This window comes from Perissodus microlepis, chromosome 8 (genome assembly GCF_051167445.1).
Source record: "Perissodus microlepis isolate ML-2025 ecotype Zambia chromosome 8, ASM5116744v1, whole genome shotgun sequence".
In the NCBI taxonomy this organism is placed as follows: domain Eukaryota; kingdom Metazoa; phylum Chordata; class Actinopteri; order Cichliformes; family Cichlidae; genus Perissodus; species Perissodus microlepis.
Window position 1 is genome coordinate 682,970 of NC_140468.1, and position 24,807 is coordinate 707,776.

The 24,807-nt window shown below is 44.1% G+C and overlaps 1 protein-coding gene across 2 annotated transcripts; it reads right to left on the bottom strand.

The window, feature by feature from the left end:
- Nucleotides 1–43: 43 nt before the first annotated feature.
- Nucleotides 44–11,685, bottom strand: asah2 (N-acylsphingosine amidohydrolase 2). Of its 2 annotated transcripts, none has more exons than XM_084936919.1 (20): nt 11,556–11,685; nt 10,430–10,518; nt 9,214–9,357; nt 8,428–8,601; nt 8,082–8,209; nt 7,743–7,820; nt 7,539–7,659; nt 7,152–7,277; nt 6,977–7,063; nt 6,594–6,698; nt 6,183–6,264; nt 5,982–6,097; nt 5,539–5,633; nt 5,394–5,433; nt 4,146–4,244; nt 2,009–2,104; nt 1,250–1,399; nt 1,084–1,140; nt 869–957; nt 44–283 (listed from the first exon to the last, which is right to left on the bottom strand). In XM_084936919.1, exons 1-20 carry the CDS (start codon nt 11,683–11,685, stop codon nt 85–87), a joined length of 2,205 nt encoding a protein of 734 aa, XP_084793045.1. In that variant the 3' UTR covers nt 44–84. The 2 variants fall into 2 exon arrangements, with proteins under 2 accessions (XP_084793045.1, XP_084793044.1); XM_084936918.1 differs by having other exon boundaries at nt 10,430–10,510; nt 11,527–11,685.
- Nucleotides 11,686–24,807: the final 13,122 nt, after the last annotated feature.

Consider the following 24,807-nt stretch of genomic DNA (forward strand, 5'->3'; position numbering starts at 1 on the left):
TCGGCACATGCAGCCTCTTAAAATCTGATGAGTCCCGGAGGACTTGGTGCTGGATGGTGGTCGGCCGTGTCGTCTCAAACTGCTTCACTCGTAGTAGAAGCTGGCAGTGACCGCGAAGACGTCCGACGAGCCTTCGTACGGCGTTATGACCGGCTGCAGGCCTTTCAGCTCTTTGTAGTGGCCAAAGTGTTTGATCCTGTAGGAGCCCGCCGAGGCTGTCGGGGGAATCTGCCACTCCACTGTGGCGTTGCTCTCCCGGTTTGACCCCTTCAGCCAGTGAAACCTGCAGCAAGACAAGCGACTTTAACTCCTCAAAGGACCCTGGAGTTAAAAGAGGAATGTCTGCAACGTGACTTTAGTTTCAGTTTGTACGTTTTATGATTACAGCTCGTGAAAATCAGAAATCCAGGTTCCAGAATATTTCGACTTTGTGTTCTTTCAGAGAGGACGCTTAACCACACCCTTGTCTACCTCACCTGTAGACAAAGGTGCCGGGTCATCTGCTGGTATTGGTACTGGTTGCCGATTCCACCTTCTCACAGTGCCCAATACTATCAAATAGCTTGATGATATTGTTAGTGTTTCTGATTGGTCAGGAAACTCACCTGACCTGAACCCTGCAGACACAATCAGAAAGTCTGGAGTGGATGAGAAACACTCGTGTGTAAATACACATGCTTAAGAGAGGTTGGACATTTCTGTCTGCAAATCCTTTTTTGACCAAAGGAAATATTCTAAAAATCAGGTTTTTTGCTGATTTTCATGAGCTGTCGACCATTTTTTAAAATAAAATTACAAAAGAAGGTTTTTTTGTTCTTTTTAAAACCCTGATCAAATTTTTGAGATGCACAGCTACACATTAATCTACCTGGTCTCCCATGATGCATCATTGTGGACAACCTCCCAGGTTTCTGTTCTGTTGTCAAAAATCTCAACAGTGACAAAAGTTTTATCCCTCTGCAACAAACGAGAGGAAGAGGTCAGAAAGACGTTTAAAGTATGCTAGAAATGCTGGATAACAATGCTAAGCTAACAGTGGCTGAAACACTAGGATACAGGTGGATGAAGAAGAAGAGTTCTTACAATATCTCCAGAGTTTCTCGGGTTTCCTGCTACAAACGTGACAGTCACAACATCACCCTGAAAACCACATTAAATATTTAAGACTCATTTTGTCCACATACACACAGAGCGGCGTCATCAGCGTGGACCCTGAGGAACACAGTAAGAGTGTGAAGGTGTTTCCTACCTGTCTATAAACGGGGTAAACCTGCTCCAGGACGTCTCCAAAGCTCATATTCTCAGGTTTTCTGTCAAAGAGCGCCAGGGGCACAAAATTAAAGAGGTTCTCTGTGAAGAAGGGAGGCTGAGGGCCGGCTGGCAGCTCTGAGACTCTGTCCTGGAAACACGATTAATGTCAGCAAGCAGTGTTACATAGGATTGGCTTCACACTGCAGTGAGGGTCTGCTGTTGACTGTTTGCATCCGATTGGCCCTGGCTTTATGAAATATTTCTGCTGCAACCTCATTCATTCATTCAAGAGTCTTTATGTGTCACATGCGAGTTATACGAGTACAACACGCAGCGAAATGTATCCTGACTGTGATCGAACCTTTTCACCGTTTCACCTGTTTCCACCTCACATGAAGTAAACATGTTCAGAATATGACTTTGGTTCAGTTTCATGTTTTATCTCGATCATCTTTGTATTTGGAAAAGATTTTCCTGTGATTTTCTTTTGTATAGAGTAAGTAACATGTAAGCAACGTTACAGAATAATTCCTGTGATGAAATATTCTTCTGCTCTTGTTTCTCTGGCAGAGAGAGAGAGAGTAGGTCTCACCCTGCAGCTCGTGTCAGAGGATAAACTGGTGATAACTCTGCTGTTTAAACTGAGCTCTGTGGGCTGAACTCGTTTTCTTTCACTAACTGTTCTGAGGGAAACGTGACCCCGTGTTTCCAGTGTGCTCATTAATGCTGATGAAAGGTGTAATCCATCCATTCACACCTGAGCAATGGCTCGGGCCAGGCCTCGATACTTCTGCAGGTAGGCACTGAGCGTGTGCGGGCCGTATATGGTTGAAGCGCCTTCATACCGCTGCACCTAAAAAATAGACAATCAGACGTTTCCACCCTGCTAAATGTCCATTAATATATATACACACACACATATACACTGTGTGGTAACACACACACACACACATATACACTGTATGGTAACACACACACACACATATACACTGTGTGGTAACACACACACACACACATATACACTGTATGGTAACACACACACACACATATACACTGTATGGTAACACACACACACACATATACACTGTATGGTAACACACACACACACACACACATATACACTGTATGGTAACACACACACATACACTGTATGGTAACACACACACATACATATACACTGTATGGTAACACACACACACACACACACATATACACTGTATGGTAACACACACACATACACTGTATGGTAACACACACACATACATATACACTGTATGGTAACACACACACATACACTGTATGGTAACACACACACACACATATACACTGTATGGTAACACACACACACACACATATACACTGTATGGTAACACACACACATATACACTGAACAAAAATATAAACACAGCACTTTTGTTTTTGCTCCCGTTTTTCATGAGCTGAGCTCAAAGATCTGAAACACTTTCTACAAACACAAAGGACCCATGACTCTCAAATATTGTTCACAAATCTGTCTAAATCTGTGTGAGTGAGAGCTTCTCCTTTGCTGAGATCATCCATCCCTCCTCACAGGTGTGTCAAGACGCTGATTAGACAGCATGAATATTGCACAGGTGTGCCTGAGACTGCCCACAATAAAAGGCCACTCTGAAATATGCAGTTTGATCACACAGATGTAGCTGCAGATGTAGCAAAACCAGTCAGTATCTGGTGTGGCCACCATTTGGTGATGTGTGCAATGGGCATGGAGTTGATCGGGTTGTTGATTGTGGGCTGTGGGGCCACTCCTCTTCAACACTTGTGCAAAGGTGCTGAATATTGGCAGGAACTGGAACTCGCTGTCGTATACGCCGAGCGCCCCAAACATGCTCAATGGGTGAGTATGCCGGCCGTGCAAGAACTGGGATGTTTTCAGCTTCCAGGTGTACAGATCCTGGCAATATGGGGCCGTGCATTATCATGCTGTAACATGAGGTGATGGTCATGGATAAATGTCACAACAATGGTCCTCAGGATCCACCGCCACCATGGGCCACTCAATCCACAACGTTGACGTCAGCAGACCGCTCATCCACACGAGGCAACACTGTCTGCCATCTGCCCTGAGCAGTAAAATCATCTGTGAACAGCACACCTCTCCAACGTGCCAGACGCCATCGAATGTGAGCGTTTGCCCACTCGAGTCGGTTACGATGACGAACTGCAGTCAGGTCCAGACCCCGATGAGGACCACGAGCATGCAGATGAGCTTCCCTGAGACGGTTTCTGACAGTTTTTGCAGAAATTCTTTGGTTATGCAAACCAATTGTTGCTGCAGCTGTCCGGGAGGCTGGTTAGCACTGTTGCCTCACAGCAAGAAGGTCCTGAGTTCAATTCCATGGGCAGGCCAGGCTCTTTCTGTGTGGAGTTTGCATGTTCTCCCCGTGTTTGAGTGGGTTTCTCTTCGGGTACTCCGGCTTCCTCCCACAGTCCAAAGACATGCAGTTTGTGGGGACAGGTTAAATAGAAACTGCCCACAGGTGTGAATGGTTGTCTGTGTCTATTAATTAGACAATTGATTAAAAATCTACGAACAGATTAATGAAGAATGAAAAGAATCATTACTTCCCTCCCTGCTCTGAAACTCATGTTTAGATGTGATGATAATCTGTTGGCATCACAGGAACAGTGAAACCACCACAGGGACACCTTTAAAAGTTTTTAATCATTTACACAGGTTTGCTTTTCACCGTCTTACTAATTTTACTCTGATATTTCATTTAAGTAACTGAGTACTTTCTCCAAATCTGACTGTTTTATGTCCAGTTGATCTTATTTAAACACTGATTTGGATTTTACAATTTAGCAAATGACTCTAAAAACTACAAATCCCATGAAGTTCAGCAGATGTGTACCTGGTACTCTTCATAGGTGGTGATGTAATGAGTGTACACGTTACTGAGGCCGGCAATCACCACCTCCATGTCCTTTAGTGTTCCCTCTGACTCCAGCTCCTGGCTCACAGTAACAACAACACAGTAAACACACAGTTATAATCAGAGATGGGCAGCGTTACTGTAATCTGATTACTTTTTTCAAGTAACAAGTAAAGTAAGGGATTACTATTGCAAAAACGGTAATTAGATTACCGTTACTTTCCCGTAGGAACGCTGCGTTACTGCGTTACTAAAACCGTGATTTTTTGCGAGAATGTCTCATGACAGTGACGTAAGCGAGTGCGACGTTCGTGACAACAGCTGTGTGCAGATCAACAATGGATCATATATCGAGTGCGGAGAGAGTATGAGCGTGCAGCGTTTAAAGCGTGGAAGTACTGACCTTACTTTGAGTTTGATTCCATAAAAAGTGACAAAAACATTAGTGTCCGTTGTGCGTGGGAAGAAAACTTCTTTTTACAGCGAAAAAAACCCTAAACTTCCGAGCAAGCACCGAGTAGCTACGACGTAATGGGAAACTCACAGAGAAACTCGCGGATTCTTCCACTGACCGCTGCGGCACACCTGCACCAGGGTAAACCTCCGCCTGCCCCACTCCTGCTTTACAGGTGAAAATAGAGCAACAGGACCGCTAGTCTTTGACTTTATTTATTTTCTGCTGTGTTTTACTTGCATCTATTTGAAAGACTGAGTGTAAACACAAAAAATATTTTATTTTATGTGCTGGAATGTGCAGAAAACAGGTTTAAATGTTGAACTAATTTCTTCCAGTCAGAGAATGTTGCAGATAATTAAATTTTTGCTTGATGCATAAAGTTAAAAGACTAAAACTAATAAAACAAGTTTTAAAAAGAGACTTTTCCATTTGATTACATTTTGTATGATGGATTATGCAGAAAAAGTAGAATTGGGCTGAAAGATCTATCACTTTATCACCTATTCAGGTTGTAGATCGTGTTTTTAAAAAGTAACTAAGTAACTAAGTAATTAATTACTTTTGAAAATAGGTAATCAGTCAAGTAATGGGATTACTTTTGGGGGGGAGTAATCAGTAATTAGTTACTGATTACTTTTTTCAAGTAACTTGACCAACACTGGTTATAACACAGTAGCAATAACACGGTAACAACATAGTGATGTGACCTGTAAAGATTCGGTAATAAGAACTGTTTTCATATGAAGTGTTGATGTTGTGTCGTTTCTCACCTCTTTGATAGCTTCTCGTAACCTCCGCCCTGACATGGTGCTGTTAAAGAAAAACACACATATATGCAGCAGAGTGTTATTACTGTGTTATAAGCAGCTGTGTTATCATTGGCTGCATTAACAGCTGTCGGTAAAACGTCGTTACGTCATTTCTCCAGGAACAGCTACGACAGCCACAGAGCCGATGGTGATCATCTGAACGTCGACGATCTGAGGATGCCAGGGCAGAGGCCAGTTCATCTGCACAGAAAAACACACCACGACAGCCTCTTTACCCGTTTTATTTTATTCAATCCACCTCTCAGGTTTTACCTGCTTCTAGTAGATTTGTTTTGAGCCCTGTTCTCTTTAAGCCCAACTTTCTTTTAGGGTTTGAGCTTGTTGGACCTCACAGTCCAGATTTACAGTCCAGGTTCTTTCCTGAAACTTAAAGTCAAGCCTGTGGGGAGCTGGATGAAGCATCATAACCTGTGTTAGTGTCAGACTGTAGTGATACACTGACTGTGGGTCATTGTCTGACGTGATAGCATAAATGTTGGATCCATGTTCATCACAGACTGTATTTTGTACATGTGAGCCTCGCCTCACCTCCCCTGTGCTGAACAGGATTGGTTTGGGATGATGACATTCCTTCGTCTGATTGGACGGTGGGCCAAGCAAAGCGTCTCTGATCCCATCCCAGAAGGGGTCTCCTTCCACAGCGCCTACATGCACAGAGATACACAGTCAGGTTATCACAGCCCGTCTCCGCAGGCTTGCAGCCCAACGTGAGCTAAGGGACAGAATCACCTTGGGTGAAGTTCAGGCCTCCGCCTCCATCTGTTGTTCCTGCTGCAAAGCTGTGACCCAGAGCTGGTTTACATGTGCTCGCCTGAAACACAGACACAGCGTAGCTTAGCTTCTATGTGAAATAGAAGCAGGAACGTGCTGCCACAGCTTTTCTCTGTGAGGCGTTTTTACCCTGTGTTCACATTAAAAAGAAACTAACACATTAAAAGAAGCTGAGTTATCTGTTAGGAGCTGCTGTTTGTCCCACACATCGCAGAACAAGAGAAAACATGTCTGTAAAATGAATGAATGAAGAAAACATTAAAAATTGGTTCCTGGGAAACATGACATCAAATTTTAATTATTATGAATAAAATTTCTAATCTAAATTTCTTAATCTGTGTGCGTGTGTGTGTGTGTGTGCATGCTGACCGTGTGTGTCTCATTGATCTGAACAGTGACATCAGTCATGTTGACCCACTGATGAGCATGATGAATAAAGCCGGTCACCTCCTCGACTGCATTTGCATACAGCTCCTGCAGGGGGCAGCGCAACAAGCACACAGTCGTGACTTTGTCACTCGTGGGGATGCTAATCGAATTCCTTTCAGGTTTAAAGGAACATTCGTGAAGCAAAGACAAAGTCAAGACAGAGAAACAATGAATCTTTGTGAGGGTCTGACTTTTGTCCCCATAAGCAACAAAGCTCCTAACCGACACACGTCCCGATATGGCAGTGAATACAAGCACAAAGCTTGTCAGATTTTTTATCATTACATGACGCTGTGTTGTTTTCTGAAACGAGGCACACGTACCTTGGCTTTCAGGTAGAGGTTGTGTCCGATGATCCGAGTGCTCTCAAACATGTCTTCTCCAGGTCCGGACGCCAGACACATTGTAGTCTGGCAGACACACATTTATCGGTTTCCTTCTGCAATTTATTAACTATCTTAACGAGTCTGTGTGTGTGTGTGTGTGTTGTGTATTTACCCCTCCTATGGGACAGGAGCTGTTCAGGTAGTCACAGGGCAGCCCAGTGTTCACACAGTACGGTCCTCTGGTGTTTGGAGTGACGTCACCGAGGTTACTGGAGGAGAAACCAGCAACGAAACTTCCCTGAAACACACGTACACACACACACACACACACACACACACACACACAAAGAAACACTTTAATTATATACCCAAATAAACCATAACGAGTAAATGTTCAGCTGGAAACTCGTCTTTCAAACACTTTGTTACCAAAACGACCAAAAATGCAAAAAATAATTTGCTTGTTTTATCTTCTGGTTTCTGGTTTTTACTGAGTTTATGTTAAAAATCACAAACTCTGAGACTGTGGTCGGGCTTTGATGCAACCTCTTCAGGTTACCTGTCCAGGTAGCCCTCCGGGGTTCTTGTCCTGCTCCAACAGGTAGGAGGCGTAGCCCATGTTGTCGCTGCTCACCATGCGGTTGGTGTAGTTCATGCTCACCGCGTGGACAGCAAACCAGCTGTCAGCAGCAAAGCTCAGTAAGAATAATGATGGTAATAAACGATGGCAGCATTATTAAAGGAGTGCTGTGTGCGTTTGTACCTGATCATACCGATGCCGTCTCCATCCTGATCGGTGAACTTCAGCACCAGCACCTGTTTGTCGGTGTTCCACTTATACCTGAAAGATCAATAACACGAACACCTGATCAAATCAGCCAATCGTGTGGCAGCAGTGCAGGTGAAGATCTGCAGATGTTTCCACCAGCCTGTCTCTGTGAGAGTTTACGAAGCTTTGAGCTTTACAGAGGAGAACATGCCTTCAGGCTGTAAAGCCTAGAATGGCTCTCCTTATGCTGTGGAGCTGATCTATAGAAGTGACAGCAGAGCTGCAGGGATGTACTGATAGAAACAAACCGATAAATCATTCATTATTATCTACCTGCGCCTCTCCTCCTCGGGGTTGTTCAGGTACGAGTGAGGACTTCTGTTCAGGCTGCTGTCGTCCAGCTCTCCTCTGTTCCTGTAGATCCTGCCGGGCTTCATGTTATTGTGGGCTATGTCTATACTCTGGAATCAGGGTTTCAATTATGAGTACACAGTTCATCGGTACGACCTTACCCTGACAGATAAACATTTCTAATAAAAGTAATCATGTAAACGTGCATTCTCCATCCCCCCTGAACTACCCAGTGTGTCTTTGCTAGGTAGAAGAATAAGAACTGATTAGGAACACATAGGAATGTGTGGGAGTTTACTGTGGTTCATTAAAAAACACACACACACACCTTAACAATGCCGTTGACCAACGGCTCGATGGCAGCCTTCATGTAACCGCCTGTGATCATGAACAGCGTGTACTGGAAATATCCGCCGGGTCCACAGTGAGTGTGAGTCCCACTCAGAACAACGTTGTCCTGCCGGTATAGATCCCCGTACTTCACCTGCAGTGCCTGCAGAACCTGCACACACACACACACACGTACTGCTTTGTGTGCTTTGTAAAGACCTCTAACATGAGACACACTGGTCCCCACAAAGACAGATGTACAAGTCAAGCACACACAGCAGCGATCAGAGGATAATGTGTCCACACATTTGTGAGACCTTTAAGACTCTCTGATGACGTCGATGCATCATCCTAGAGAACAATAAGAACAGCGGTGAAACTACAGCGTGAGGTTAGCTGAGGTAACACCCAGCAGGGGCAGGGGCTCCCAGTAAAATCTCTGCTAAACATGCAGGTCATAAAGAAGAAGTCCATCAGAGGGACCGCTCAGAGTCAGAGAGGCTGACATGGTCTGAGCACGTGCAGAGGAGGGAGGGTGGAGGATGGAGGTGCAGGCAGGATGAGGAGAGGAAGACTTTAGAGGAGATGGATGTAGTGAAGGAGGACATTCAGACGGTGGGTGAGAGAGAGGAGGATGCTGGGATAGGAGGAGGTGGAGGCAGATGATCTGCTGAGGAGACCCGCTTCAGCCCAGAAAGTAAAACTTTGAATAGAGAGAGAGAGAGAGTGTGTGTGTGTGTGTGTGTGTGTGTGTGTGTGTGTGTGTGTGTGTGTGTGCGGTCACCTCGAGTCGGAGCCTCTGTGAAACCATTCCTATGTCTGCCGTGACGAACACCACCCTGCGCTTGCCGTCATCGACGATGAAGGCTCTGCTGTACAAACGGGTGTGTATGCCTGCAGCCGTCTGCTGAGGGTTTGCATAGCCCATCTAAACACACACACACATTGAAACCTTCTCAGCAGGTGAGATTAATGAAGTTTCACAGTGATTTCACAGTTGTTTATGTTCCTGTGTGAGTGGGCAGCTCGCGTCTGCAGGATCACAGACGTTCACACAAATGTGACTGTGGTACCTGAACACACACACATTCTCACACAGAGTGTGAGCTGTGTGTCTTTCCCTTCTACAACGATGTAAGTCATGCTGGCTATAAGACGTGTTTCATGCCAGAACCCAGACTACAGACAAGGTTTTACAGACGATAATCCTGCTGCGTCCAACAGACTCTATATGTTCCTATTCACTAATGTTTTTATGACCGCTCAGCGTTCGGCACTTAGACCATAAAGATTATCAGTCCAAGCACACCCAGTCGAACCGGAGCGGCAGACTTTGGAGTTTGTTCTCTGCAGGTCCTCTGCTGCTGTTTTCATCTGCACTCATTTACATGTCAAAGTTCTGGGTCTGCTTGACAGGAAGTTCAGAAATGTTTACGGCAGGATCCGCCCAATTCCCATCGCCTGTGGTTGGTTGAAGTTGAGGAATGTCATTCAGTTGTGAAGGTCTCAGGTGCAGCTTCCAGTGAGCAGCTCTGATGCTGCTGGAATCAGAAATAGTTTAAATGGCAGAGATTGGGTGGAGGTGGGCTGCAAAGCGGCTTGCAGAGGCAGCAGCAACTACTGACTATGAGCGCCACCAGCTGGATGTGTGCTGACACTGAGATCGTCTCTTCAGATGCGTGAGCGAGAAGTTGTGCTCGTATATTGTTAACGTGGAAAAAAATGAACAGTAACTTGACTAACTGTTACTTCCCCAGCAGTTCTCTGAAGTTCTGAAGAAGAACTCCAGAGAACAGCTGTGACCCACCTGCAGAAGCCCGGAGAACTGTTGCTCAACAGCACTTTAAAAATAACCACAAGGTCTGCCTCTGTAGAAGCAAAGCATAAAGAACTGAGCTGTGGCTCAAGACTTTTGCACAGTTCTGTGCACATATGGGTGACTTCATGTTAAACGCAGCACGAGTCCCTGAAGGCAGCATGAGTGAGTTTGTGGTCCTGACCATAGGGACATCAGCCGGCGGTCCGGTGCAGTCGGCTCGGCCCACGCCGATCAGGTAAGGTGTGTGCTGAGGGGGCGGAGTCTCTGGATCTGACAGGACGACAGATTTGAATTCATTACGACCTCAGATGTTGGTCATATTTTCATACTTTAGATCTGCTGTGACAACACTGAGAATGAACCTTCAGTGTTTTATAATCAGACAGCAGTTTGTGCCACAAATCACTGAATCTGACCAATCACATAAAAGCAGAAGCTCAATCAGGAAGTAAACGGTACATCTGTGTTCATGTGGCGCTCTTAAAGGTGGCGGTCTGTAAACATGGGTGTTTAATGATCGTCCCCATAGTAACAGTTGGTCGGGCGTGTCGAGCCATTGGATGGTCAGTTTTTCCTGCAAATGTTTTTTGCTCCTGAAATTTGAATCATAGCTGCTGAAACATAAAACAGACATTTATGCACGAACAAAGTTTCCTATTAACTGTTATGTTTGTTAGCATTAACAAGCACTCAGAGGACAGCTCCGCCCTGACCTGACCATAACCTTTGACCTGTGACCTTGTGACTAAAATGGTGCATTTTATCTTTGGCTTCTATAAACTGCACAAACTTGAGGTTTTAAGATATATTCATGCAGTGTGTGATTATGATGTCATATTAAAACAATAAAAAGTGCTGGTCAGCTCTCTCGACGCCCTTTCATACGACATTGACTCCATATGGTTCTCAAGGTTTTTCCAGGTCAGTTTTGACCTTCTACACTAACAATGAAGGTCAAATGTTTGACCAGCGTGGGCACTCGTGTCCCCGGGACCGTTGTGGTGAAGATTGAAGACAATTCTTAAAAGATTGTGGGTAACACAGTTTTTACTCATTTTCATATTTGCTGTGCCCTTTGACCTTGACTCGATATCACCACAGTGAAATCAGCTCGAGCTGTTGTTGGTATCTACCATCACACAAAAATCATTTTATCTTGAAAACTGAGGACGCTAGACTGCTAACACACAAACGGACGACCAGAACCAAGGACGTCCGTCCTCCAAACACGCTGTCGGGACAAAGTCGCCAAAGCTCCGAGTACACGACAGGATGAACGTCTGAGGTTTCATCGAGTGATTTCTCACCTGCGTGCGTTTCCCTGGTAACGTACAGTGCAACCAGCGAGATGCACACGCCGGTCATAACGACGAAGATGACGCCGAGTGTCACTTCCAGAGCTGAAAACCCACAGCACAGCGACTTCCTGCTTCCCATTCTGTCTGTAGGAAACACACTGAAATGATTTCACCTTTCAGAGCTTCATATCATCAAAAACACGATAATACAAGAAGAAGAATTTCAGAGTCTGATCTTCTCAACATGTTTGAAGAAATGAATCATGGGAAGAACAATCCGTCTGTCTGATGACTTCAGAGCCGTTGATGCTCATCAAGCTAAAGACCAGACTCCATAAATCTGCCTCAGACCTTCATCAGGTTTTTCCATTAAAGGTCAGACAGCCAGAGTCCGTCCATGAGTAGAAACCAGCAGCGAGGTTTCACAGATCAGACACTTCGGATCATTTTGCACATTAAATCAATCAATCAATCAATTTTCCTTCTGTTTGTTTACTTTGTTTCTCTTTTTCTGCTTTTTGGGGAAATATAGAAAAGAGTTCACAAATGTTTCCAGCTACACATGGAAGGAAACTTTATATGATTTCTTTGATTTATTTGTTGCAGATGAAAATGATTATTATCTTTTAAAGCAGGTGACCGTCTCTGAGTCTCCGTCAAGCTCACGTCCGACAAACGCTCGCATTCAGGCGCGAGACGAGAGACGAGCATAAAGACACGACTCACCTGGAGTTGGAGCTTCTGAGAAAGTGTCTGTTCTGACAGTCTGACAGCTCAGAGCAGCTCGGCTCTTATCTCTCTGATAAACACGAGTCTGCAGGTAAAAAGCTCCAAAGGTTAGCACAAAGGTAAATCACAGATGCTGATCGGCGATTCCAGATAAAAACAACCTCGATGGTAATAAGACAATAAATTTGTTCCACCTGTTATCAGACTGATACTTTGAGTTTGATCTCTCAGCACCTCGAAAACAGCCGTTGAACTTCTCTCGGCTCGAGGATCGCTCACCTGCTCGTAGGACAGACGGTCTTCTGCAGAACCCTGAGTGATCTCAGAACCAGAACCCGGTGCAGCAGGGAGCCATGAGGTAACACGCCTCAGTCCTAATCCCGTCATAGCTAGAAGCAGCTGAAGCTCATGTAAAGGTAAACGTGACAACATCACAGTGAGCTCCTCAAATAACAGGGTGTCCAACATGGGGCCAGGAGCCCACATCTGACCTGCCAAAGGTCTAATGCGGCCCAGCAGATGGAACCTCAAATATTTTTCAATAAAGCACGTTTCTGCTCCTCGTGTAATAACAGCTGGGGTACTACTCGAGCCTTACACTGCAAGGGAGTTAACATATATCTATTATATACAGGAAGAGGCTGATAGACTGTCTGAAGCAGTTAGAATGAGACAAGGCTGTTGACCGGACCTCATACCACAGGCTGTACCCAGGGGAGTCTACACCAAGTCTGTATGGTTCACCGAAGATACATAACCAGGAAGCACCTTTAAGACCGATTGTCTGCATGATCAACTCGGTCACCTGTAACATCTCCAAGTTTCTGGCTTCAATCCTCAACCTGCTGGTGAGCAGCTCTGAACACCACATCCAGAACTCTTTGGATTGTGTTGAGAAGGTGAGAGATGTCATTATGGAGGCAGATGAAACCATGGTCTCGTACGACATTACATCTCTCTTCTGTAACCGGTTCGTTCCCCCAGCTCTCTCTGTCCTGGTCGTTGTGTCCTTGGGCAAGACACTTCACCTACCGCCTACTGGTTTTGGCCTGAGGGGCCGATGGCGCGATATGGCAGCCTCGCTTCTGTCTGCCCCAGGGCAGCTGTGGCTGCAGCTGTAGCTGCCTCCACCAGTGTGTGAATGTGAGAGTGAATGAATAGTGGAATTGTAAAGCGCTTTGGGTGCCTAGAAAAGTGCTATATAAATGCAATCCACTCACTTGCATCCCAGTCACAGAAGCGTTGGAGGTAGTCCGTAAGAGATTACAGGATGACCCCAACCTCAGCAGCAGGACCGCTCTCAGCATCGGCCAAGAGTGTTTGAACTGTGTCTTCATTCCACCTACTTCACATACAAGGGTCAGTTCTACAGGCAGAAACATGGGTGTGCCATGGGCTCCCCAGTTTCACCCATCGTGGCCAATTTGTACATGGAAGAAGTGGAAAAGAGGGCTCTGCTATCCTACCCTGGAACACCACCAAGCCATTGGTTCAGATGTGTGGATGACACCTGGGTGAAAATCAAATCTCAGGACGTACCACAGTTCACGGATCACATTAACTCGGTGGACCGACTCATCAAATTCACCAGGGAGGATATGAACAGTGGCAGGTTAGCCTTCTTAGACTGTGAGATTTCCATCAGTAATGGGGGACATCTAAAAGCTGACGTGTACCGTAAACCTACACATACGGATCAGTATCTAAGGTTTGACTCTCATCATCCACTGGAGCACAAACTGGGCGTCATCAGGACGCTACAACACAGAGCGAACACCATCCCCACTGACACAGCAGCCAGGGAGGCAGAAGAACATCAAGAAGGCCCTGAGTAAATGTGGTTATCCCAGCTGGACTTTTGTCAAAGCTGGGAAGGCGCCAAAAGAAAGCTCCAGCTGATCCAGGAGAGAAGGACAACCGCTGCCCAAGCGAAAACCTGTAGTGATCCCGTACGTGTCAGGAGTATCAGAGCAGCTGAGACGCATTTTTTCTAAACACCAGGTCTCTGTGGCTTTTAAACCCCAAAACACGCTGCGCCAAAAACTGGTCCACCCCAAGGATCGGGTCCCCCGACACAAACAGAGTAACATAGTGTACGCTGTTAAGTGCCAGGATTTATACATCGGGGAAACCAAACAACCTCTGGCTAAGAGGATGGCACAACACAGAAGAGCCACCTCGTCAGGCCAGGACTCTGCAGTCTATTCACACCTACAGGCCAGTGGACACTCTTTCAGTGATGGGGATGTAACATCCTGGACAGGGAGGAACGCTGGTTTGAGGGCGGAGTCAAGGAGGCCATTTACGTGAAAAGGGAAAGACCATCTCTGAATGGAGGAGGGGCCTAAGGGTACATCTGTCACCATCTTACAATGCTGTGATTGCAGCCATTATAGCAGTAATATTATACTCAGAGATAAGGTCTGTAATCAAAGGAAATGCAATAAACAGAAAATACAGCAGTGTAAAAACAGCTGGAGCGTGCGCTGCCACGGCGCAGGCTGTTAACGAGTTTCACGGTTTCTGCTCTGCACATTTGTTAATTACATCAAAGGATCACTTTGTGTCGCAGCTGTCTGCAGCTGGGCTGTCATAAAGTTTGGAGAAAATAAAGCATGAATGAAAAATGTGTTTATACACCAGAGAAATCTAAACGATCCTCATCAACACTCATAATTACTCTGAAGGACAGAAGCCATAAAGCAGACATGTCACAGGTGTAAGACACACAGAGCGCGGTGAACTGCAGGGCAGTGTGGGAGTGTCGGTGGACCATAACATTACCTCTGCTGTGCTTTCTGTGGGACAGCAGCTGTTATTCCAGGGAACACTGAGGCGTTCCCACACGCACATCATGGACTGTTCAAACTTGTTTACACGGGTTATGTCACGTTAGAATATGATGGTTAAAAACTAAAAAACAAAGTTGAACTTACTTATGAGAACTATGTTAGGACAGTTTATTTATTACAAGTATGCATATCTAAGAATAACTTGATGTATCTGACTGTTTACAAACTGACAAACATTTCAAGTTCTACTAAACTAAAAACAATTTGTGGTAACTTTTTTTTATCATCGTTGAAATTTCTAGAATAACACTTATATTAATATAACACTGAATGCAAATATGAGTCATTTTTGACCAGGACATGTCCTTCAACGCACATATTAAACAAATATGTAAGACTGCTTTCTTCCATTTGTGCAACATCTCTAAAGTTAGAAATATCCTGTCTCAGAGTGACGCTGAAAAACTAGTTCATGCATTTATTACTTCCAGGCTGGACGACTGTGATTCATTATTATCAGGAAGTCCTAAAAACTCCCTGAAAAGCCTTCAGTTAATCCAAAATGCTGCAGCAAGAGTCCTGACAGGGACTAGAAAGAGAGCAGATTTCTCCTGTATTGGCTTCCTGTTAAATCCAGAATTCAAAATCCTGCTGCTCACATACAAGGTCTTAAATAATCAGCCCCATCTTATCTTAATGACCTTGTAGTACCATATCACCCTATTAGAGCACTTCGCTCTCGCTCTGCAGGCCTACTTGTTGTTCCTAGAGTATTTAAAAGTAGAATGGGAGGCAGAGCCTTCAGTTTTCAGGCCCCTCTTCTGTGGAACCAGCTTCCAGTTTGGATTCAGGACACAGAGACTATCTCTACTTTCAAGATCAGGCTTCAAACTTTCCTTTTTGCTAAAGCATATAGTTAGGGCTGGACCAGGTGACCCTGAATCCTCCCTTAGTTATGCTGCAATAGACGTAGGCTGCCGGGGATTCCCATGATGCACTGGGTGTTTCTTCTTCACTCACAGCTTCCTGTTACCTAAGGCGGATCCAGAGGCAGGAAACACACTGGCAGGTGAAATAACCAAAACAAAAACAGACCATAGAAAAAGTGCACAGGAAGTCAAGACAAACTGCTGAGGGCTGGACTTTAAATACACAAAGACACAACTAGTTAAAAATACACAGCTGAGGGCAAACAACTGGAAACAACCCGACACAGGAAATGACACAACCAGAGTCACACAAACGAGATTTCAAAATAAAAAATAAATAAGGAAATAAGTAGGAAGAGTGACACAATACACAGACGAACTGAAGGTTTCTTCTGTCACAGGACCAGCGAGTTTCTCAATTACAACACCTGAGCTGACCCCGTGTGACCTCTGTCTGTTGGCATGAGTCAGCAGCAGCCAAGGTCGGGCAGCATTCATATTTTACAATGAGTTTAAAATGATCACCAGCCACACACTGTAAAATCTAATTATTTCCTAGAACTTAATAAAACTATGCAAACTTGTTGCCTCAAAAAACCAAAGTAAAGCTAAAGCTGAGAACTACGTTAGGACAAGTTATTCATTGGGAGCATGCAGTACTAAGAATAACGTGATGTTTCTGACAAACAAGTTCTACTAAATTAAAAAACAATTACTTTTAAAAAAATCACATTATGCTTTTATCCCCACTTCCTTTCAGCACAGTGGCAGTGGATGTGGGTTGGAGAGTCCGTGAGCCTGAACTCGACCATCTTCACTGACCATCTGTGACGGAGGACTCATCTCTCCTGCTGTCCTGCAAGCAAACAATCAGATCTTTAGAACACCAACTTATTTGCTTTCTTAAAAACATATTTTTCTGCATTTACTATAGAACAGAACCCAGTTTCACAGTCTCAGGCTCCCTCCCCACCTCACTCACAATAATGTCATGAAAGTATATTTTTAAAAAGGACTATGCAAACATGGACAATAACTTTCATTCTGATGATCTGCAGAATAATTTGGACACAAAACAAATTTCACTGTTTAAAAACTCACAGACTTCACTATATACAGTGCAGACAGTGTGGAGCCTCTAAGTCTGGGGGATGTGATCTTTGAATAACTGCAGCTGAGGCTCCTGAAGTCCCCTTTGTCCAATCGTGCAGGTGATGGACCCCTGTTGTTTGTATTTACTTCACAGCATGTCCTGTAGAAAAGATCAGGAAGGAAACAATTTCCCCAAACCAAAGCACAAATGACACAAGCAGTAAAACAGGTTGATCTAAAGTATGATTAAAGTTCAGCTTGTTTAATATAAATGTCACTGACAAAAAACAAAATTCTTCCCACTCACGTGATGTCTTTCTGTCCAACAGCTCCTGGGAGTGCTGGTCCAGAGCCTCAAAGACAGGAAGAAACAAGCAGGAAATTATTTAATGGCTGTGCAGCCGTTATAACTACAACACAGTAAGTCAATGCAGTCACGGATTGGGTAGAGTTGGATGTCTCGAGACTGGTCTTGGTCTCGAGACCGGTCTCGAGACCACTTTTACGTGGTCTTGGTCTCGTCTTGGTCTCGACGGACTTTTGTCTTGGTCTTGTCTTGGTCTCGACGGACTTTTGTCTTGGTCTCGGTCTTGCGTTCTCAAATCATAGTGTTCGGGAGATTTGGAGTCAACCATCAGCGGAGCGGGGGGGGGCTTACTGGCCTTAAGCCCGGGTCATTTTTTCAGAAGCATGGGGTCTTTTGGAGTGTAATTTGTTAGTTAGATGCCTGACTGACAACTGTATAAAACAAAAACAACACACGAAGCACAGAGCGCACCGTCGTAAATTCCCCCTAATTTTGGTATGATCCGAGCTCAGGCACTGGGCGACTGAGCACAGCAGCCATGTGAGCGAGGGGGGAGAAGCTGCTGCCTGCAAGTTTGCTGCAGACAGAGAAGAGCTTAAGTTTGACCAGGTACCAAAGCAAATCATTCGTACTTAACTAATAATGTAAATATGACGGTGTATCACAAAAGATTGATATCAAACTGATCACTTGGTTGCGTTACTTGCTCTTCGAGTGAATCAACAAATGGATAAATAAAAAGCCGAACAACAGCAATGCTGTTTTTTTAGAGAGTCTTAGCTTACATTTCATATTTTCAGTTGTTTCCCTCCACGGCTAAACAAACTCTCTAAATCGGTTTCAGTTGTGTACTGATGAACACAACAATGGACACAAGGAGCTTCTTTCAAAGAAAAAACTCAGGTAGATGTTATTTTATATATTATGCTTTGGATGTTGTTCAGCATATTTCTATGCAAAACAAGAGGGATTTCAATACACAGCAGTATATTCACAGTTGAAACCAGATATTTACACTTTAGGGAGAAAACATAAAAACTTTTTTTTACTGTTAAACATCAATTTAGAGTAAACTTTTGTTTTAGATAAATAAATGTTGAAATATCTTTTGAATTAGTTAAATGTCAGAATAAAAAGAGGGAGCTGTCTATTTTAATCACTTTCATCAAATGTAGGAGTACATGTACACTAAGTTTATTGTTAATTAATAAGAAACTCCAGACGATTCCATTCTGAGCTGAAGAAGCTTCTGATTGGTTCGTAGAGTCCATGTGAGTAAACTGGTGGCACAGCTGTGGATGCATATAAGGCAAAACACAGAGGCTGTTTCTGTGACATGGGAAAATCAAGAGATGTCAACCAAAACACCAGGAGAAGAACTGTGGAGCTCCATAAGTGTGGCTCAGTTTTGAATACAATTTGGTGCCATTTACAATTAAGAAATACAGACAGTTTCTCTCTTTACTCTTAAAGTTAACAAATATGTTTTTTTATATTTATCAATCTAAAAAAAATAAACATTTAGTCTGATTTGATGTTACAATTAAAAAAGTGTTTGTGTTTTTATCTGAAGAGTAAATATCTGGTTTCAACTGTATATTTGATGATGTTGGTGTTTGGCTTGATTGTCAGCACAAAGAGGGAGAGAGAGGAACAGAGAGGGAGAGAGAGAATGAGGACAGAACAGAGAGGGAACAAGAGCAGGTGAGACACACATGTTAGTCAAATGGTTGTTTGCCAAAACTCATCAGAACATGTATCCAGTACCTAGTGTAACTTTTTAGACACCATTTGTTACTTTTCAAATTCTATATTTATCAAGTTCTGCAGGCTTGTTTGCACAACAAGGCTAAATAATTATATAAACTTTTCTGAATCTAAATAGTGGACTTTGGTAGAATTAAAAAATAAGTGTGGTGCAGGTCTATGATGATTTTTAGTGCTACTATCATCTAGTTCTGATTCTGGTTCTGTCTTGGTTACTGTTGTAGTCCTGTTTTAATTCCGGATCAGTTCTGGGTCTGGTTGAATTGGGGTTTAGCCCCTGTGTCTTGATACAGGCCCGACTTTGTTCTGCCTTGCTGCTTAATTAAAAAACTAGTTTAAGGTGTCCTGCATATGTATATAGAATAGCATCTGGCTGCAGTTTAAAGACTTTTTTTGTCTCAGTCTCGGTCTTGGTCTCGGTCTCGTCTCGACTCGGTCTCGGTCTCGTCTCAACTTGGTCTTGGTCTTGTGTTGGTCTCGATACCCTCTGGTCTTGGTCTTGTCTTGGTCTCGGATTAGGCGGTCTTGACTACAAGTCTAGGATTGGGAGCACGAGAGGGAAGTGTGTGTATTTGAACCAACTGTTGTTAACAGCAGTTGGAACTGTTTTTGCATTTTTTCACAGACACACGCTCTGTGTGGGATTCAGAGGAGAATCTCCACAGGAGCCACAGTGCTGGAGGACTGTATATATTTGATTGTATTTTTTACTCTAAATAAACTCACCGTCTGTTGCCTGAAAGAGTCCTGCGCTTGGATCTGCTTTCTACCCACCACCTTGACTCAAACCCGGTACAGCGGGAGCCATCAATACAGGCAGACATGTAGGACAAGAGTGGGGGATTTTTGACACAATGTGCACTAGTTTTCCTGTAATGCCCACCAGGCATTACAGGAAAAGCCATAAAGCCTTTGAATGAAAACAAACGCTGTTGTGACAGTGATGTACAGTCTAGTTGGTATATGTATGATTTCTATACATTTTACATTAGATGAAAACGTTTGTTGTAAGATTCAAATAATTTTTGTTAAAAGCGAGAGATTTTAAATGAGAATAAGAAAGTATTTCTTTGTGCCCCCTCTCCCTGTTAATGCCCTACCTGCCCCCCTGGCAGCACTTTGCTAGACCCGCCCCTGCACAGTTACCACCTTATGAATAAAACAAACTTCGCTACAACAATGCTGATGAAAGCGCCGTCATGCTAGCTAGTACGCAGTACGAGTTATTGTAACTGACTGTAAAAAGTCAGCACAACAAACATAAACTCCACCTAAACTTGGTTTATATCTGACCCAGATAGACTGCAGGTCATAACTTCTCACCTGAAGTTCAGTTCACCGCCTCGGGTCTCTGCTCCTTCCTGCCTCCCCTTTCCCTCATGCACCTGCTGGCCTCTGTGGAAGCTCCGCCACAGCCACCACCAAAAGTTATTTTTACACATCGGCCAGCATCTGGCCAAACCACCACCTTTCATTGTTTATACCGTTACAAAAGAAAAAAGAAAAAACCATCGGCCATTGTTACGAAAAGCAGTTTCACCCCGGTTCTTTTTATTCCTCGGGCATTCAGAGACGGCACCAGGCTCAGTAGTCATTTTACAAAACCTTTATTCATCTTCAGCTACACGTGCATCTTCTAGAAGGGGAGACGTGCAGGGCCGGTGTCCCTCTGCAGATCTTCTTTGTTCGTTAAAACCAGTGTTATAGAAGCGACCCCATCGTAAAACCCACATGGTGTGTTGCAAACTCTGTGTTTGTGTATGTATGTGCGAGCACGTGAGTGACTGTGTGCGCATACCTGTGTGTATGTATGTGCGAGCACGTGAGTGACTGTGTGCGCATACCTGTGTGTATGTATGTGCGAGTGCACGTGAGTGACTGTGTGCGCATACCTGTGTGTATGTATGTGCGAGTGCACGTGAGTGACTGTGTGCGCATACCTGTGTGTATGTATGTGCGAGTGCACGTGAGTGACTGTGCGTGTGTGTGTGTGTGCGTCGTAACAGTTAAAGCACTGTGTGTGTGTCTGTGACTTCCTGCCGGTCATAAAAGTAATCTCTTCTCTCAGGCTGCACTAAATTCTACGGAGCCCCGCAGGGGACATGGGAGAAAAAAATTAAGACGGACTTTTGCGAGATCTCGCAAAACAAACTCGGGATCTTGCAAAACTTTTGCGAGATCCCGAGTTTGTTTTGCGAGATCTCGCAAAAGTCCGTCTTAATTCTTTTCTTTCTCCCATGTCCCCTGCGGGGCTCCGTAAAATTCCTCTACACAACATACAAAACAGAGTTAACACATTACAAACACTGAGACCCCCACTCTGCATCCACTGGGCCAGTGGCCTCTTGTTGTCTTACATTTACAGATAAGCATGTGGAGTCTCCCTCAAACCTGCTTCTAAGTTATAACAATTATGAGCTTTTATTACATTCAGGTACAAGCATCAGCATCAGCATCCCCCAACTGTAGCTTCCTGTCTCCTTTTATGACAGCAGATTCCCGGTGTCCATAAATTCCTTTCCCTGTACACAATTACACTCACTCAGGCCTTTAGTTAAGCCAAACTGAAACACACAGACAAATCCTTCCCTGTTCCTCTGATCTACTGCTGGACCCTCTTATCTAAGCAAATGTAACACATTATATTGTAATAATTGTTTTCTTGTACTCACACCATAAAAATGAAAAATCACCATCGGCCCATCGGGCAAATCCAGCTGTGGTTCCAGCCAAGACTCGGCAGCTCACCATATATTCACCCTGAAGCAGGGACGGAGGAGTGTGGCAGGTTTCTCTGACAGGCACGACTGAAAATGTGTTTCCCCACCATCCTGCTCTCATTGTTTCACGGGGTCATTTAACCCAGCATTTTGAGTTTTAATATATGTTGATGTTTATGTTTAAGTTCTTTAGGTTATCTAAGTTCATTTCTATTCTGCCTAGGTTGTCGTTGTAGTCATTGTTTATTAGATTTCGTGTCTTCAGCAAGTCTCCCTCGCCTTCCATGTGTTTCATGTCTGCGTCTTGTAACAGTTGCTGTTGTAATGCAGTGTATCGCTGCAGGGTGGCGCCTCCTGTCTCATGACTGGTGTGTCACAATCTTTTTTGTTCTTCTTCACACCACCTCTGTAATGTCTCCTGTGTGTACGCGGACTAGTGTGCTCTCAAGTAATGTAGAGGCAACGCTTTTGTCTTTGATATTTTAAATAAATGAGTACTTGTGGAACGTTAGAAGCTGTTGGTCATTCACCATCCACACCTCCGCGGCCGGCTTCATCTCCATCGCACGTTACAGTCTCATTATGTTTCCTGTTTTATTTTGAAGAGGCCTTGTGTTTCTATGTTCAGTGGGTTTCCCCTGTGTTTTCACTTCCTCTGATCACCTCCTGTGTGTATTTAGTCTGTGTGCTTTCATTCATTCCTAGCATACCATCATTTATTTATATAGCACTTTAAAAAACAACACATGGCAGACCAAAGTGCTGTACAGCAGAAATATAAGAAAATACAATGAGAATACAATAAATAAAAAACAATAAAATAACAGTGTCAGTTACTCACTGAGTCAAAGGCCAGCGGATATTGAATGCTGATTGCCTAATTGTGAAGAGGAAGATCGTTCCAAAGCTCCTCTTCGTTTCAAAGGTGATTTCGGGACTGAGAGCAACAGCTGCTCAGCTGACCGGAGTGACTGAGGGGGGACATAGAGCATCAGCAAATATACTGGTGCAAGACGATTTAAGGATTTAAAAAACAGTAAAAGGATTTTAAAATTGATCTTAAATTCAATTGGAAGCCAACGTAAGGAGGCCAGAACCGGAGTAACATGCTCACATTTTCTTTGACCAGTTAAAAACCGTGCCGTAGCATACTGCACCAGTTGCAAGCTTGACAGAGTGCCCTGGCCAACCCCTATTAAAAGGGAGCTGCAGTAATCCAAGCATGAGGTTATAAAAGCGTGAATGACAGTTTCCAAATCACACCTGGAAAGAAAAGGCTTAACCTTCGACAGACGTCTGATAGGATGAAGATTTCACCATCCCATATACGTGGCCTTAGTGCAGTGTCGATTTTTACCCCAAGATTAGTAATCGAGTTCTTCAGGTGAGGGGTCAGAGCAGCAAAGTCAACATCTGGGGTACCAGGGGAACAACTGGGACGGAATAAAATTGCTTCCGTTTTACGTTCATTAAAATTTAAAAAATTTAGGGCGATCCATGACTTAACTTCGCTAAGACAATCAAGCTGGAGTCCAATCGGGGAGCTATCAGAGTGATAGGTAGATAAAGCTGGCAATCGTCAGCATGTAGATGAAATGAAACTTTTTGTTTTCTTAAGATCGCACCCAGTGGCAGGAGATGAAAACAGTAATGGCGTAATAATAGATCCCTGCGGTACACCCCATGGCAGAGGGGCCACAGAGGATGAAGCTGAACCCATCTTAACACAGAAGCTCCTGTTAGAGAGACATGATTTTATCCATGAAAGTGCCAAGCTGGAAATTCCTACACAATGCTGTAGTCGAGAGATCAGCAGGTCATGATCCACTGTGTCAAATGCAGCAGTCATGTCCAGCAAAACAAGCACTGCATGTTTACCAGTCGCTAACAAAATGACATTCATAACCTTTATGAGAGCTGTCTCCGTGCTGTGAAACGGCTCAAACCGGACTGAAGAGCTTCTGGAATTTGAAAACCATTTAGATAGTCCATCAGCTGGGTGTGAACAATCTTTTCCAGGATCTTACTCAGAAAAGAAAGCTTAGAGATGGGTCTGAAGTTTGTCATAATTGAAGGGATGCGGGGAACTGCATGCTTAAACTCACTCAGTACTTGACCTGACAAGAGGCTGGTACTGATTAAGTTCAGAGCATGTGGTCCAACGGGAGGAAACACCTCTTTAAGAAAACATGGAGGAATGTCGTTGTTTGGAGAGCCACATGGTTTAGCATTTGACTCGAGCTTCTCTAGCTCAGGTAGAGCAACAGTTTGGAAAGAAATAAGCAAACTTGAACAAGGAACATGCACAGCTGGATCAACAGAAGATAATGTAGATGGTCTTGAACTGGGTCGTCTGCTATGTTCATGTCATGTTTCCAGGTTCTTCTACGTATGCCAGGTCTCCATGTTCAGCTTCATAGCCAGATTGTGACACATTGACTCCAGAGCAGAGCTGAGTTTTCTGGATGAGACCCTTGCCCAAAAGCTGGGGGTCCCACTGGTTCCCTTCACCCAACTGCTGCTGCTCGATGGCACATGACTCAACAACATCACACATTGCACTCAGGAGATCCACCTCACTCTGCTGGGTAACTATGTTGAAAAGATCAGTTTATTTCTGTTTAAGGCGCCTGGTACTCCCCTGGTGCTGGAGTACCTGTGGCTCACGCAGCATAACACTGAGGGCAGGGTTTCTAGCTGGAGTACGTGGAGCCACGAGCATTGTGTATATTCATCTCATTAATACTAGAGTGAAATTATGAGAAGTCATGGGTAATAGATTTATTATTGATAATAGATATTAAATTAATCTGGAAACTTAATATTTGCATTTTTGCCCCTGAAGAAGGTGGAGCTGTAGTTTGTTACTGTGACCACGAGAGGGCAGCAAGGAATGACACAGGAGACAACAAGAGACGTTTGCTT